Source organism: Tubulanus polymorphus, chromosome 12 (assembly GCF_964204645.1).
Source record: "Tubulanus polymorphus chromosome 12, tnTubPoly1.2, whole genome shotgun sequence".
In the NCBI taxonomy this organism is placed as follows: Eukaryota; Metazoa; Nemertea; class Palaeonemertea; order Tubulaniformes; family Tubulanidae; genus Tubulanus; species Tubulanus polymorphus.
Genome location: NC_134036.1, coordinates 162,890 through 180,483, shown reverse-complemented (window position 1 = coordinate 180,483; position 17,594 = coordinate 162,890). Strand labels below are relative to the sequence as shown.

The window sequence follows — 17,594 nt, the reverse complement described above, 5'->3', positions numbered from 1 at the left end:
CGCTAGTATAGGCCATGCTAGTAGCAGGTTCCACCAGCTGACTCGACCAGTTTCACCATCTTACTCCCACAGCAACTCGTATCAGCAGAGTTGTGCAAAAATAATAATCTGTTAATCCAGTAAACAAGTGCTGAAAACTGCTGATTTACTTTTGCCTACCACGTCTTGCTTCCCTTTTCAACCATCCTAATCTCAACCTGTCCTCCCTCAACCTCTCATCCCATCCTCCCTCAACCTCTCACCCCATCCTCCCTCAACCTCTCATCCCATCCTCCCTCAACCTCTCACCCCATCCTCCCTCAACCTCTCACCCCATCCTCCCTCAACCTCTCACCCCATCCTCCCTCAACCTCTCACCCCATCCTCCCTCAACCTCTCATCCCATCCTCCCTCAACCTCTCACCCCATCCTCCCTCAACCTCTCACCCCATCCTCCCCCAACCTCTCAATCCATCCTCCCTCAACCTCTCACCCCATCCTCCCTCAACCTCTCACCCCATCCTCCCTCAACCTCTCACCCCATCCTCCCCCAACCTCTCACCCCATCCTCCCTCAACCTCTCACCCCATCCTCCCCCAACCTTTCAGTCAGTCTCTCTCTTAATGTGATTTCAATTTTATATTTCAGGTTTTCTTTTCCGGATTGTGGGTCAACTACATCATGAATACTGGACGTGGTGGACTTCAACTGAAATTCATCAGTTTTACTTCTTCGGTCAACTTCTTCTGGACTACTAGTGAACTTACCAGACTATACGTGAACTTACCGGACTGCGTGTGAACTATATGTGCACTTACCCAACTACATGTGAACTATATGTGAACTAACCGGACTAAATGTGAACTAACTGGACTACATGTGAACTAACTGGACTATACGTGAACTTACTGGACTATAAGTGGATTGATACTCGTAAAAATAATCAGTGGTGGATTCCTGGAGATGTGGAACTCAGTATGTGGAATTGTGGAACAGAGTGGACTATTATTACTGCTAGGGTGAGTAGAATTTCAGTCTCAAGTCTCAGAAACATTTATGAGTGAAGTTTATCTGTAAACATAGTGTTTACTGCATTTCATAAGAATTGTCATTGGAGTTATTTGTAGCAGCCTGTAATTGTGTTGCAGGAATTATAATTCATGGTTTTAGTAAGAGCATCAATTTTTACCTAAAAATTAATTGAATACTTGGCTCAATAGATGAAAAATTGTATTTTTGGACCAAATTTTATCAAAATTTGTGACGAAAATAAGGGTCAAAACACAAAATCGTGAATATCTAATTTTAGGGGCCTCAGATCCAAAAACTAACTTCATATTCGTGATCAGCACCCCAAAAAACATGTCTGTACTAAATTTTATTAAAATTGGGCCAAAAAAAAATTTTGACTTTGTACCCCATTTTTGGGGTGCATATTTTGGGCATTAAAACCCTTATTTGCCCATGAAGATGAATTCCTATTTAAAATCTGATTGCATATCCGGAATCTACACCTCGGAATACATCTTCCTACCAAGTTTCGAAGGAAACAGAGAAAAAAAATTTTTCGCCCAAAAAAAACTCCTGGACCTTAGATTTTTGCCGTTTTTGGCCAAAAAATCGAATCTCTTCGATTTTCTTAAAATTTTAGTCCATACTATTTTCAGGGGTGCTGATTCCAAATCTGCAATCAGATTTCAAAAATCTCGAAAACTCTGGGGCCCAGGGCCTTTTGAAAATTTAGGGGGTACCCCTAAGAATTCGAATTTCTCATTTTTAGGGCCTCGGATCCTAAAAATTCTTTCAGATTTGTGATCAGCACCCCAGAATACATGTCTGTACTAAATTTCATCGAAATCGGAGACAAAAAATATTTGACCCCTAACCCTCATTTTGGGGGTACCTTAGATTGCCATTTCTCTGATACACCGGTTACTAGACTTAACTCTAACTCTGTATGTTTGATTGATTGCCTTAAATCTATTAAGTTTCATGTATATTTTTAGGATGTTTGTCATCAATATGGTGGAACTATTGACGTTTGTGTTTGATGATCAGGACTACATCAGATGAACTGGATAAATACGTGTGGGCAGTGTTCGGACTCAGCGACTGGATAAACAAACAAACGAACAAATATTGCGAGAACTTGACTTCAGTTATAGTGAACTTTATGTCCACGAGGACTAAATAATAACATTGCTGCTGATGGGATAAATATCTGTTTGAACTAAAAACTGTAAAACTGCTGACAGCATCCTAGATAGAAAACAAGAGGAACATAGAAGTTCAGGTGATATGCCATCCTATCCTCTCTATCTCTTTCTATCCTCTCTCATCCTCATATCACTCTGTTTCATTCTCATCTCACTCTCCCATTCTCATCTCACTCTCCCATTCTAATCTCACTCTCCCATTCTCATCTCACTCCCATTCTCATCTCACTCCCATTCTAATCTCACTCTCTCATTCTCATCTCACTCTCCCATTCTAATCTCACTCTATCATTCTCATCTCTCACTCTCCCATTCTCATATCACTCTCTCATTCTCATCTCACTCTCTCATTCTCATCTCACTCTCCCATTCTAATCTCACTCTCTCATTCTCATCTCTCACTCTCCCATTCTCATATCACTCTCTCATTCTCATCTCACTCTCTCATTCTCATCTCACTCCTTACTCTCTCACTCTGTTTCATTCTCCTCTCTCTCCTTACTCTCTCACTCTGTTTCATTCTCCTCTCTCTCCTTACTCTCTCACTCTGTTTCATTCTCCTCTCTCCTTACTCTGTTATTTCTCTCCGTCATCTACCGGGTTGTGATAGGAACTAGTTCCTGTCTCGCCCGGTAGATGGCATTATTTTTTTTAATAAAATTTGCTTAAGCAATGGATAAATAGGAGTTCCTCTGCGTGCTGTCAGTACGTCCCTATAGCGTAGTTGGTAGGGTGCTGGACTGCTGGCCAGTTGGGGGTTGGTGGTTCAAATCCCATAATTTTATTTATTGCTTGTTAATAAATTGTTGTTTCAATAAAATGTTGAATTTTACTTTTGCAAACAAGCTGTAAGAAATTCCTACTTTGAATTTGGAATAAATGCTTTGATTTGTACTTTGCGTTTGTCCTTTCCTTTTTGACTTTGTCCTTTCCTTGAACGTGAGAAGTTGTAAGCGGAAGAGTCCTTTCCGGAGCAGTGTCGAGTATGAAGTTGTGAGGGGAAAAAGTGCCCGAGACAAGAGATTTTTAGGGAAGACGAGTATTTTATGTAGATGGACGTTTATTTATTTACGTTACTTTATAACATGCGGAAAAACGAAATAATGACGGAGTAGAGTCTGCGTCTCGAGGTTTGAAGATGTTGCCGTAGTCGGAGTAGAGTCTGCGTCTCGAGGTTTGAAGATGGTGCCGTAGTCGGAGTAGAGTCTGCGTCTCGAGGTTTGGAGATGGTGCCGTAGTCGGAGTAGAGTCTGCGTCTCGAGGTTTGAAGATGGTTCCGTAGTCGGGAGTAGAGTCTGCGTCTCGAGGTTTGAAGATGGTGCCGTAGTCGGAGTAGAGTCTGCGTCTCGAGGTTTGAAGATGGTGCCGTAGTCGGGAGTAGAGTCTGCGTCTCGAGGTTTGAAGATGGTGCCGTAGTCGGAGTAGAGTCTGCGTCTCGAGGTTTGGAGATGGTGCCGTAGTCGGAGTAGAGTCTGCGTCTCGAGGTTTGAAGATGGTTCCGTAGTCGGAGTAGAGTCTGCGTCTCGAGGTTTGAAGATGGTGCCGTAGTCGGAGTAGAGTCTGCGTCTCGAGGTTTGAAGATGTTGCCGTAATCGGAGTAGAGTCTGCGTCTCGAGGTTTGAAGATGGTGCCGTAGTCGGAGTAGAGTCTGCGTCTCGAGGTTTGGAGATGGTGCCGTAGTCGGAGTAGAGTCTGCGTCTCGAGGTTTGGAGATGGTTCCGTAGTCGGGAGTAGAACTTGCCGGCTGAAAAAGAAATCGGATGAACTTGAAAACGATTCCTGATGGGTGTAGTTTAATATAGTTACCTTATCTTAGTGTAAAGATTCCGAAACAGCAAAATGTGGGTTGATGCGGTTCGCAATGCAGCAGCAGCAGCAAACTAGTTCAGGACATTGCGACAAACAAGTTGTAGTAGCGAACTGGTTTCGGTTAACCCTAAAAAGATACAATATTCATAATGTATAAAATTGCGACTAATATAACCCCGAGGAATTCCAGAAATAAATCCAGAGACAAAAGCGATTTGAAAACTGAACTAGAATTTGAGATTAAAAAACCAAAAAACGTTGAATTTCAAAATGCAATTTCGATTCAAATTAAGCCGAATTGGGTTCCACAATCAAAACGCGATAATTTTCGAAAGATTCGATTCAGAGTTTTGAATTCTATATGAAATTTCTAACCTGATCAAAATGTGTGCGTCTTGAAATAGAACATCGGAAATCGGCAACATCAGCATCTCGTCCTCATCAGCAAGTGAGTGGTCATCTGTTTGTAGTTGAAATCCGACATCAACAGCAGCAGCAGCATCAGTAACAGCAGCAGATCGGGATCTCCTCCGCAATCATCAGCACCAACAGCCGCCAGTCTCATCTTGCGTTCTCAATAGCTAGGCGTCACAAATTCCTTCACGTTCCAGTCTCTCCTAACATCATCAGCCGCTAATTAGTAGGTTGTTCGCTTGAAGCCACACGTTCTTCACGCCTTGTTGCAGAGTTCTTATAGGTTGACCTTCATCACTGGACATCGGTTCTCGGACTGGCGTCGAGAGGCTCGAACCGCGCTTCTAATACCTACGTCGACCAATCAGCGACGGTGCATCATCGATGCGACCGGAATGGATCAATCAGAAAGCTCGATCGCGCATTCCTGTGACAGACCCGAGTCCGTGACGCTAATCCTCGAGAACCATTCAATTCGTGCCAAACGTTTTCAATGGGGCTTACAGGTCATCGAGTTTAATTCGACTATTCATAGAGACACATATTGTTAAAGATAGAAATATCGAATGCTACGATTTTAGCCTAAAATTGTATGCTGAAATTTTATCTAAACTATCCAACAAACTTTAGTGTAGATTTCCCTTCTATTTACGTCTGGTTTTGAACTATAATACCGGCTCAATTTTACTATTTTCGAGTTTTGCTTTAGGATATCGAAGTTTGCTTAAGGGTTTGTGTAGTCACGCGGCACTATTGTGTAGTAGAGCGTATGACAGGTCCCCAGAGAGTTATTCTCTATTGGATAGAGTCGTTTTGAAGCCGAATTTATACACAAGTTCACCAGACATTGCCGCGTGCACATCTACTCTGACTGGAATTTGGTGACGTTAAAAAATCATCGAAATTTTGTCATCAGTTGAGAAAGACCTGTGATTGATCACCGTCCGCGTTGCATGCAGATACCACCGAATTCTCGCTTGGATTTCTTCAGTTCGAGGAATTAAATAAATATAAAAATTTCCCAAACCCTCACCATTCAACTTAAAATAACAAACTAATATTGTAAAAAAGTCGAAGCCCCTGGTGGAATTACCCGCTGCCGGGACCGAGATGACGAGATAAATAAATAATTCAGCCAGAAACGACTGAATTAAATAATACTTTACCCCGCCACCGGTGGGATATAGGACTCACGCATTAGCAACCTCATTCCAGGGAGGACAGTGCTGCGCGTAGCCACCGTCCGCTTACCGGAGCTCATTGCCACATCCTGACCCGCCTCCTCCGAGACTCGAACCTGGGCCACAGCGGTGACACGCTAGTCGCCTACCGACTAAGCCATCCGGTCCGCCCGATTGTGGCAGGAAAACATTCGAACATATTCGACGGCCATTCACATTCGGACAAAAGACCATGACGTCACAATGGTCAACGCCGTGACGATATCGACTCTGACTGAAATCGCCAGTTTCTGACCAATCTTAAATTTCGCAGCTACAGCACGTCCACTGGGGGAACACAGCGCTATAGATTTCTGTGAATTCATTCATTGCTTTTTTGAAAAAAAAACATATTCCCATCTAGACGATAAATATAATTCAAATCTAATTTAAACACGAACCGAAATCATGCGATTTTTAAACAGACTTTCGTATTTCTTATCAAAGGTAAGTCGGGGTTATCTGGGTTTCCCGGTGACCTAATTAGAAACCCGGTAGGTGATTCCGTCACTAGTCAATCTGACTACTATTCACGAGCTTCACGCGATACTTACAGGAGGTTCATGTTTACAGGTGAGAATACGAATACTTCATCAAACTCTATTTCAAACATTTTAATCATTCAATTTTAAACTCACGTCATTTATCTAGCCATCTGTACACAATACCGCGTTCGGGCGAATTGAATACGTGACCGATATCAAAAACTTAACAAACAATTAGAATTTATTCATTTCATCAAAAGTGTCTCACATGGTTATCATTAGTTTGACCAGAATAAACGACGCATCCTCGTGAAATAGTGACAATATTAATACTATATCTAGTATGATATCGACCTACGTTTGGGTTAACTGACCTACGCGGGGGGTCGGGGATATGGTGCAATAAATTCTATCTATTTTCAGTGTTTTTTTATCTACAGTTTAAAGATGACTGCCGCACGTTTGTCGTTCGTCGATCAAGGCTTGAAAACTTTGCCGATAAAAATCATCAAGAAATATTTATCAGTTCTCGAGGAGCTAGATTTAACATCGAACCATATTAAATATCCTTTACATTAAACAACTATCTATCGATATTCTATGTGTACCGCTGTATATATTTGTTTAGGGTCACATGATCTTTATAGCGATAAATCATTATCAGTTCACGATTCACGTCAATCGTTCGATATATTTAATGCGCATTTCGATATGTCTTTTTTCTATGATCGGAATTTTACCAGCATTTAAAAAAAATGATTTCAAAATCAATTTTTCGTCTTTTTTCCGTTTAACGATATTTTCACAGATTTTCGATTTCTCTACGAATTGCCGAATTTGAACACGTTAATTTTGGACAGAAATGAAATAAATTCACACGTGAAATTTCCGAAACACACGGGTTTACACACACTGTGGCTGAATCATAACAATATCGAAAATCTCGGTAAGAACCTACTGTATAGTTTTACAAGATCAGCTTCAATTTTGACTCACCAGGGGGCAGTTAATAAGATCGGCCTATAAAACTTATCTTAGTTCTATAGCCAATTAAACACTATTACTACAATTACTATCGCCCCCTGGTGCAATTGATTAAAACTACAGCAGGTTTTCGCTGTTTTAATATTTTAATTAACTCGTCAATTTCAGGTGTATTCATTCAAACGGTTATGAAATCGTTTCCGAATTTGAAATATTTAAGTCTAATGAATAATCCGGCAGCGCCGAGTTATTTCAACGGAGGAAGTGTCGTCGAGTGGAACGATTATAGGTAACATACCTCCACCCCCTCATCCACTCCTAACCTCCCCTCAACCACTCCTAACCCCTCTCAACCTTCAAAGCCTTCATTGTCGTGATACGAAGTTATGCAAATTCTTTGCGTCGAAAGTCAAGTATTTGAACACAAAATTTGGAAATGAAATTGCATCTATAAATATTTCACCAAACGTCGAAACATCATGAATTAGTTTGGATCAAAACAAACTCCAAGAATTGATTGGATTACTTTCCTTTCAAATGAGTTTTTGGTTTGCAAATGTATCTATGATTTGTAGACAGTTCGTGGTGAGCCGATTCCCGAGTCTAGTGGCGCTCGATGACGTCACGATTACCGCCGAATTCAGATACGAATCAGAAAGAATTTACGGTCGATGTTTAAAAGAAGATGAATTTATTATTCACCACCAATATCAGCAGCCAGAAGAAGTCAGTTGATTCTGTTAAAAAGCTTAACTATTTCTGATCTGTTTAATACTGACCTCAAATATATATGTCTGTACAAAATATTTAAGTTATATGTAAAATAAATTTAAAGGAGTTTTAGAATTTTTGTCGTCATTGATTTTTAATCTTTCTTCCAGCCGCAGCCGCAGCAGCAGCAGCAGCAGCAGCCGCAGCAGTCCGTGAAACAGTCAAAACAGCGTCACCAATCTTCTCATCAACTGGGGCCCGTGTACGCCGATACCAGCGGTGATCAAACCGCAGCAGCAGCAGCAGCAGCAGGGCGGTGCCCGCTTGGGAGTGAGGGCGAGGGGACCGCACCGACTCCGCGCCCCACGCCCGGGACAGAGGAGGGCCAGCAACGACGGACTAAACAAAACCGAAAGTCATCTCTGACCAAACGATATAAGACTGGTGGTCCTATCATTCACGATGATGATGGTTACGACAGTTTACCACCAGTACAACACATAGAATTTCCTGAGTTCGATTTAGATGTAGACAGTCTACCGACTGTCGATACAAACACTGATAATGACGCACACGGATCCAATATCGATGTAGACAGCCTACCAGATTTCGATACGTGGCCAAACTCTACCCGTGACGTCACACATGTTGATACGGAGGAGGTCTCTTTCTCCGAGGAAGAACAGACTGAAGAAACTTTAAATATCGAGGATGAATTGTTACAGAATTTACCACCAGTTTTCGATGGAGAAAACTTGGTCCGTTTAGATGATGGAGACACAACTGAAATACAACCAGGTCCGGGTCCACGTCCGGATCATATGCGGCATGCTGGAATACGGAGAGGACCTGTGTACGATGATGATGACGATGATAGAGGAGGACCTGTAGATGATAATGATAGTGAAGATGAAGATGTTACGACGATGCTGGGACCGGTGCAGTCTCACGATCACGGACGGAAAGGTCCGATCTATGGTGGCGGTGACTGGTACTGAGGTTGGAGATCACTCGCTGTGAATGTGGAGAACGTTAATACCATCAACAGTATTTTATAATTATTAATGTCTTAATGAAATATGAGCAGCATTTATACAAAGTTAAACATCGATTCTCATTTATAGAGTTGAGATTGATAAATCTACCACCAGAAACTGGGATAAATTCGTCTGTGTTTTGAGCTGTGTTTGATCTTCTGATAATAAAATCATTGAGCTTTAGATTCTCGGCGTCTCTATTCAACACAAACTCTACATGAAAAATGATACCTTGTTTCTCCTAATCGGCCGGGTCACTTTCGTAAACTGCAATGAAATTTGTAATCAGTTCATATCTATAACTGCAGGGTCTGTTATTGGTAGCCTGATCATAAAAGGTAATGTGCAGGGTAGATAGGCGGCCGGGTCAACATTCAAACTCAGCAGGAATGAGAAATAAAGTATCATTTTTGCTAAGCCTACACTGCCAGGTCGCGTTTTACTTAGATCGGTCCCGAGTTGAAGCCAGTTCACTTTAACCATGGACTCTAAAACACGCTTTAGAATCCATGGTTTCAATATGATCAATATCATCATCAATCATAGATAGATTTCGTTTAATTGACAAGAAGCAGAATTTATTCAGTTATATTTCTATTTACATCGAAGTCCAACAAAATCTATTACGCGTCTGTTTCAGACCAGTTCTATTTACACACGTCTTACAAAATACTGAACATCACAATATATATAATGCATATTCGAAATATTCATTTCATTTATGCCCGATTAAACAATAATTAGTTCCTAAACAAATCAAAAAATAGAAAATGGTATGAATTAAAATGAGAGATTGGAATTTGATAATTTCTTAAACCTGAATCAGTTTTAAACAACGCAATCAACATCAAAACTACAAATTCAAATCAATATCTGTCTGATTGTTTGCTCCTGTCTCATTGTTTGCTCCTGTCTGATTGTTTACTCCTGTCTGATTGTTTGCTCCTGTCTCATTGTTTGCTCCTGTCTCATTGTTTGCTCCTGTCTCATTGTTTGCTCCTGTCTCATTGTTTGCTCCTGTCTGATTGTTTACTCCTGTCTCATTGTTTGCTCCTGTCTGATTGTTTGCTCCTGTCTGATTGTTTACTCCTGTCTCATTGTTTACTCCTGTCTGATTGTTTACTCCTGTCTGATTGTTTACTCCTACAGTCAAATTATCTTCATCTTTCTCCCATCCGGAGATGAAGAATTCCCGATTGATTAAATGCACTCAGTTATTGTCAGAATTACAACCTAAATTCAAACTTCCAGTTTTTATTTTTTCATTTATCAAATTATTTTTATTTACAATCAATTCTCCGTTTTTTGGTTCATGTTGCAATCCATTAACTGCCAGTATTTCAGGATTGGACACATCTTTACAAATATCCACTTCCATTGCTTCACTACAATCTGTATCTTGTTCCATTGCCTCAACCATTTCTACATCTGTGTCATTTGTGGCACCACTATCTACAACCTGCTCATTCGTCTCAACACCTGTCTCATCCTCGATTACATCATCCATTTCTGGCCTTTCCTCATTAACCTCATCAGTGTCTGGCCTTTCCTCATTTACCTCATCAGTGTCTGGCCTTTCCTCATTTACCTCATCAGTGTCTGGCCTTTCCTCATTTACCTCATTAGTGTCTGGCCTTTCCTCATTTACCTCATCAGTGTCTGGCCTTTCCTCATTTACCTCATCAGTGTCTGGCCTTTCCTCATTTACCTCATCAGTGTCTGGCCTTTCCTCCTTTACCTCATCAGTGTCTGGCCTTTCCTCCTTTACCTCATTAGTGTCTGGCCTTTCCTCATTAACCTCATCAGTGTCTGGCCTTTCCTCATTTACCTCATTAGTGTCTGGCCTTTCCTCATTTACCTCATCAGTGTCTGGCCTTTCCTCATTTACCTCATCAGTGTCTGGCCTTTCCTCATTTACCTCATCAGTGTCTGGCCTTTCCTCATTTACCTCATCAGTGTCTGGCCTTTCCTCATTTACCTCATTAGTGTCTGGCCTTTCCTCATTTACCTCATTAGTGTCTGGCCTTTCCTCATTTACCTCATCAGTGTCTGGCCTTTCCTCCTTTACCTCAACTGTGTCTACCTTATTGTCATTTGCCTCATAAGTACTCGCCAGATCATCACACGTCCCTTCAACTTTTATCAAATTCACATTAGACTCAGTTTCTATCTGATTATGACCGGTTGGTATCGAGATCTGATCATTATGTGTATCAGTAATTACTACATCATTTCCCTGAGAAATGTTCTCCGATTGTTCCATTGAATTCATCGTTTTATCAATTTCTGCCTCGTTTGTTTTAACTAAATCAGAATCAACTTCAGTTTTAACAACGACCGCAATTTGTGAACTGATCGTATCATTTTGCAGTTCAGCATTCTCATTTTTAAGAGTTATGACATTAGATAGAATGTCTATTTTAGCGGGGTCAACTGCGGCGTCGACCAACTGATTCGGTACGAGTTCTAATTTTACGAGTTCATCGTTTATTTCCGCTTTCAAAGTAACTGTGCCGATATCCGGTTTGTTATTATGCGTTTCTAAATTGTCGTCCGAGCGACGAATATTCTCGTTTTCGACACCTTTGAGCGATACAGTTCCAGCATTGTCTTTACCGCCATCTGTGTTTGAAAAACAAACACACGATTAGAATTATATTCTACCACTTGATACTATAACCTAACTACTATCTACTGTGTATAGGAAGGAAGGGATGCATGAATTGAACTTACCGCGATCGCAATCAGGTATTTCAATGATTTCTAAAGGAACAACTTCGTTGACAATACTGCTTACAATTGTACGACATATATGGTCAGGATCATCGGCGATTGGTTCTGAAAAACCAACAGAAACATTACACATTGAACTGTGAACTCCCCTCTCAGATAGAACCCATCTCCCGGGAGAGAGTGAACCCACTGGGACCCATGATCTCTAATGCTATAAACAGTATTTACCTTCATTAGATCGTTTTCGTTTTAAACCCAAAGCAGTAAAAATCGTTTGTGGAACTTCATCAGTGTCTATAAATAGAATGTCAGAAAACAAACTGATAGATAGAAATCAGAAAACATGTCTGGAGCCGCAGGGGTACATCAGGGGCTGCAGGGCGGGGGGTAAATCAGGGGCTGCAGGTTGGGGGGAGCAGGGGGTACATCAGGAGTCATATCTTAACACAGAACTGTGGAACTGGACCATGGTATTTATCCACCGGTTATATCTAAACAATTTTTCAGCAACTGCAGCCACAAACAGGTAATTGATTATACAGATTTATACTCACTGGCGGTATCACACGTATCAGGACTCTCAGTTTCAAACACCTCTACGCAACGCGGAGCTGGACGAGTTTTATAGCACGAGAACTTATTACAAAATACTAAATGATGAGCTGTAAAATAATATAACAGAATCAGCGAATCAGAGAAACAACTAACAATAAACATCGCAACAATAGAGAGTGATAAACTTACCGAGCGTGTTACCGTAGCGACTACGAAAACCGCACGAGCAGAACATGAATTCGGGTTGCTGATGTTTGAGAGGAATATCGAGGGTACCGTAACCGGCGTGATATTTCAACATGTGCGACAAGTAAGAGTTAGAACAACACGTCGCAAACCGACACAATGAACATTGTATGTATTTCCTACAAATCAGAACATTAACTTTACTGCATTTATTCTGTCATTGAAAATAGAGGATTCTTGTGAAAAATATGCTGGGATTTTAAAGGCACAGCATTTATTGTTAAGTGTATGACATCATGGCTCCTGAACTGGCAAGGCTTTCAATCTACAAAAAAATACAGGACCCAGTTCCACAGTTGTGAGTTAGAGTTAACTCTGAGTTAAAGATGGTTCATTTTCAATGAGTTAACTCAGAGTTAAATCTTAACTCGGAACTGTGGAACCGGACCCAGAAACTTAATTTTGGTGTTATTTTCTATTTTTCACATTAGCTCGATATATTTCATAGCAATTATCAGCATTGATAGAATATTGAAATCGTACTCTGGTAGAGGGCAGCAGATATTTTTTAAGGGGTGGCTGAATTTCATAGGGATAGATGTAAAAATTTAAAGGGGTGGTCGCCACTTGTAACCGACAGGACCACTAATTAATTCACCGAGCAAAGCAGCGAGGAAATTCTGCAGACTGAATGAAGATGCTGAAAAACGGATATTTCGTCCAGGGAGCAGGAGCAGTCTAATTACTACTCACTTATAATGTCCTCTGGACGACATCACTTTGGTACATTCGACACAGCGTAGATGACTGACTGGTTCTACAATCTTCACAGACGACATTTCCTGCACTTTAGAGTGTTGAGGTACATTCAGTGATTCAATATGACTCGTTCCAACTCGACCTTTACCGCCACCTAGTTGGATCATTACTTGTTCGTTCGATGTAGTTTTCCCTGTGTTTGAAATACCTGTAAAATCAGAATCATACGCTTTATTCAATAATATTCATAGTTTGAACATTTGAAAGTTGTTTCTTCTCAAGTTACATCCTTTTGAATTCAAACTACAATAAACCTCGTCCAACTTTATACTCTAATCCAATAATCCATTCAAGACTTCAGTTAGACCTGATGGACCCTGTTTGTCTGAGATATCGTGTTAAGCTGGTTCCATAGTTGGTCTTAGACCGGTCTTAAATCTAAGCCCTGACTTTGGAACCGGTTCCAGGGCCTTAACTTTTTCAAGGAGTAGCAACTTGCTACAAACTATGTTATAGTTTTTGTAATTAAGCCAAGGATACAAGGAGAGAGGAAGAGGGGGAGAGAGGGAGAGGGGGAGAGAGGGGGAGAGAGGGGGAGAGGGGGAGAGAGAGGGGGAGAGGGAGAGAGAGGGGGAGAGAGGGAGAGAGAGGGGGAGAAGGGGAGAGAGATACAGTTTCTACCAGTATCAGTGCGCCGGTTTGTTATATGATACGAAAGAGAAAGAGAGGGGGAGAGAGTAAGAGGGAGGAGGGGGAGAGTAAGAGGGAGGAGGGGGAGAGAGGGAGAGGGGGAGAGAGAGAGGGAGACGAGAGAGGGAGAGATACTTACAGTTTCTACCGGTATCAGTGCGCCGGTTTGTAGCGTGATGCGTCGATTTATGGAATTTCAAATCGTTTTTCGTAACGAACACTAGTTTACACGCTGTACATTTACGACACGTCGAGTGAGTTTGATGTCATTGTAAATGTTGATAGAAACTCTGAGTTAAACCCCAGCCGTGACGCGACGACAGAGAAACTTTAAACACTTTCAAACAATAGAAACATAAAACATGTCGGGTTTTATCATGTTTCTGAAATGAATTAACAATATTTCATGAGCAACTGAGTTGTTAACCACAAAGTTCTACGTAAAGATTTGACTGTACAGTCAAATCACTTAATGAAACTCAAAACCAACCGTTCCATCCCATCTGTACTGATTCCCGAATTCAAAATCAAAACCCTGTTTCATTCAAGGCAAGTGTGGTGGGTTTGTAGTAACGGCCATTCGAAAATTTTAGCATAACATCAAATATATAAGAGAAACCATTTGCCAGTTTATGATATAAATCTATACTAGAAAGTAACTAATTTGTACCGATCAACTTTAGCCAACAAGAATGAAACTCTGAAATTCTTGCAGATTTGTTTTTTAGAATTCTGAAATTCTTGCAGATTTGTTTTTACAATTCTGAAATTCTTGCAGATTTGTTTTTATGCACAAGAGGAGATACTGAAGTCAGTTGTTGAATTTACCTTGTTGAAATGGTCGATGATATCGTCGTAAAGCGATGACCTGAATGAACACAGTTGGCAGACGTATGGCATTTCACACGGTTTATGAACGGTTCTCATGTGAGCCGATAACGTTCGATGAGTCGTGTGATCTTTCTCGCAAATACGACAAACGAGTACACAACTATTACTCTGATGGACCTGTAATGTGTTAAACGAATAGAGAAATACTGAATGAGTACCCATTATGTTACTCAAAAACAGAAACTCCTCAATGAATAGGGAGTTAGCGGGGTCGAGGTGCACCATGCCCACTCGGTCGAAGCGTCATCCTATAAAATCAATGTTTTGGGGGAACAAAAATGACCACCAGTCGGACATCTTGATTTTGATTGGGCCAGTTTTTGTGAATACAGAGGTGTTTAGAGGGTAGGTGAATGCATGAACCAAATATAGAGAAAATTGATCAAAGTAAATATGAAATACCGTACCAGGAACACATAAAGAGTATACTATTTGTATTTTATGCTTCTTTAGAAATACTGATAGGCATATTGCTAATGGATGGTGACATCTATTCTGGGATTGAAATAAAGAGTTAACAAACCTTTTCGATGTGAGTTTGCATCTCAAACGGAGTATCGAATTGACGGAAACAATGTTTACATTGAGTTAGATCATTCAAATCGATATTCTGTTATTTCTCACTCTCGATATGCGCTCGCATGTGGATCATTACTTTTATATTGTTGTACAACATTATCTGACAATGATAACACTGAAAATAGTTCGCAAAGACATTTCATTTGTAAGTTATAATGACAGTTCAGATAACATAAGTTTAACCCCTTTCAGTGCTGACTACTCGAAAGATATTTGAAAATTTGACCCTGACCAGTGTGTTCAATACCACTTTAGTGCATCAACACCGCAATGCGATGTATTGTTACTTATTAATATTTCACTGTTTGACAGGTGCTACCAAACTTCAATAGAGAGGAACCTTAATTACTAATAACTACATCAATACACTGCGATGTTTATACTCTGCACTGCGGTGTAAAAACGCACTGAAAGAGTTGATATTTAACTGAAAGAGCTTTAGTGCATCTACACCACAGTGCAGTGTATTGTTAGTTAGTAATATTTGAATATGCTGCCATCCTTAAATAGGCATGAAAACTAATAGTTAGTTACATCAATACACCACGACGCGGTGTAGTAGTACGTAGGCCTACTAGCAAAGTCAAACACAGATTTATACACCGCACTGAAAGGGTTGATACGATTGGAACTTACTTTAAATCGATATTCTCCGATCTCCTGAGATTCAATGAGCCCTTCTTGTTTATGTTTATGAGACCATTTCGAGTTTTATTAGACATGTTAGAATAAGTCTGGAAAAGCTGATAGTGTTTCTGTTCACCGTCGATATAGTGGCGGCAGCACTGTACGGTAAAAAGGCTATATCACTATTTTTCAGATAGTGTTACCAATCACCGCTGTGAGCGAGGGCAGCACCATACGGTAAACTTGCACTTAGGCGACATCGGTATGCGAGGTAGCCGCCAACTCAGAATTAGTGGCAGCACCGTACAGTACAATGTAATATCGGAGTGAAATTTTGTCTAACATCTCTATACTGTTTTTATTTCATATGAAATGGGATTGAAAATAAACTAAAAGAATAACAGAATCAGATCGAAGTAATTTGTATGTCGTTTGGTAATTAGTTCACCTGATCTCCGCAGTCAGTGAGGGCAGCACAATACGGTCTTACTAGCCTAGGTATGCGAGGTTTCTAGACGCGCGACACGTAGATTATGTGGAACTTCCGCGGTTTTATTTCTTGCCGTTTTTACCGAATTTATTCGTTATAAATGCTGATTTCGGAGCGATTTAGATGTTTAAAGAAGAGATATGAACGATATTATCTAGAAGTCGAGTAAATAGATCGATTTCAGTGAATATTTTCGCCGAATTACTCAAAATAAATCCAAATATCGCCTTGAAGTGACCAATTCAATTCAGTCACAAATACTAGTTAATTATTTAATAATTGTTGTTACCACGCACAAGAAACTGTACAGCATTGAGTGTTTTGTGGCGGGTCAGAAGAGAGCGGACAACTATTAATTAATTATTAACTGATTGACTCAAATTTTAGTTAGTCTGATAAACTGAAAAAGTAGTTAAAGGCCAAAGTGAAAACGATAAAAAATCTTATTTCTTGTACATACCCACATTTATAAATATTGTAATTTGTGTAAAATACAACTACACAAATTATCAATTTAATTCCAACTGGTGACATCTTTGAAAACCCCTGTAATTATAAACGAAGTTAATTCGGGTAAATTTACTGCGATAGTGCACTAACTGAGACTGAGCTAGACTCAAATTCTTCTGACTGAATTATGACTTTAAACACAAATCAATAGGTCATCAACAATTGAATATTAATTTAATTTACAAAATGTGACTAGGAATTATTAGCTTCATTGATTGTATTTGATACAGATACGAGCATTAATACATTGAGTAAATGTGTTCATGGTTATAACTGAATTTCTTCTTGAGAAAAGAGATGTTTGTAGATGTCTGAAACCATGTGATAGTTACTAGAATTAATGGGTTTTTAGTTAATTGATCAATTTCTATCTAAAAATTGATTTAATATTTGATATCAGCTGTAAAAAAGACATCAACAGGTCAATTTGAAGGGGCTAAAAGCATAAAATCCTGGATTTCTCTTGTTTGGCACTTCAATCCAAAAAACTAATTTTCTTAGATTTTTGCAATTTTTGGCGAAAAAATCGAATCCCTTCGATTTGCTTGAAATTTTAGTCCTTACTATTTTGCAGGGATGCGGATTGCAAATCTGCAATCAGATTTTAAATATCTCGAAAGATCTGGGGTCCAAGGCCTTTTGAAAATCTAGGGGGTCCCCCCAAAAAATTTGAATTTCTCATTTTTTGGGCCTCGGATCCAAAAACTAACTTCATTTTC

General features: G+C 40.1%; 3 protein-coding genes and 1 long non-coding RNA gene across 4 annotated transcripts; 1 reads left to right on the top strand and 3 right to left on the bottom strand.

Annotated features, from left to right (window-relative positions):
- Positions 1–3,254: 3,254 nt before the first annotated feature.
- On the bottom strand, positions 3,255–5,924 carry LOC141913878 (uncharacterized). The gene is made up of 2 exons (XR_012620662.1): positions 4,380–5,924; positions 3,255–4,131 (listed from the first exon to the last, which is right to left on the bottom strand). It is a non-coding gene; the product is annotated as an uncharacterized LOC141913878 (long non-coding RNA).
- A 226-nt stretch (positions 5,925–6,150) lies between these two features.
- Positions 6,151–9,003, top strand: LOC141913876 (uncharacterized). Its single transcript, XM_074805045.1, has 6 exons — positions 6,151–6,211; positions 6,564–6,687; positions 6,931–7,069; positions 7,276–7,396; positions 7,683–7,833; positions 7,989–9,003. Exons 2-6 carry the CDS (start codon positions 6,571–6,573, stop codon positions 8,814–8,816), a joined length of 1,356 nt encoding a protein of 451 aa, XP_074661146.1. The 5' UTR covers positions 6,151–6,211; positions 6,564–6,570; the 3' UTR covers positions 8,817–9,003.
- A 5-nt stretch (positions 9,004–9,008) lies between these two features.
- LOC141913875 (uncharacterized) lies at positions 9,009–14,052 on the bottom strand. Its single transcript, XM_074805044.1, has 7 exons — positions 13,918–14,052; positions 13,083–13,296; positions 12,333–12,508; positions 12,143–12,250; positions 11,817–11,882; positions 11,589–11,693; positions 9,009–11,477 (listed from the first exon to the last, which is right to left on the bottom strand). Exons 2-7 carry the CDS (start codon positions 13,253–13,255, stop codon positions 10,066–10,068), a joined length of 2,040 nt encoding a protein of 679 aa, XP_074661145.1. The 5' UTR covers positions 13,256–13,296; positions 13,918–14,052; the 3' UTR covers positions 9,009–10,065.
- LOC141913877 (zinc finger protein 280A-like) lies at positions 14,035–15,267 on the bottom strand. Its single transcript, XM_074805046.1, has 3 exons — positions 15,193–15,267; positions 14,607–14,786; positions 14,035–14,161 (listed from the first exon to the last, which is right to left on the bottom strand). The coding sequence occupies exons 1-3, from the start codon at positions 15,211–15,213 to the stop codon at positions 14,045–14,047; spliced, it is 318 nt and encodes a 105-aa protein (XP_074661147.1). The 5' UTR covers positions 15,214–15,267; the 3' UTR covers positions 14,035–14,044.
- Between the last annotated feature and the right edge of the window lie 2,327 nt (positions 15,268–17,594).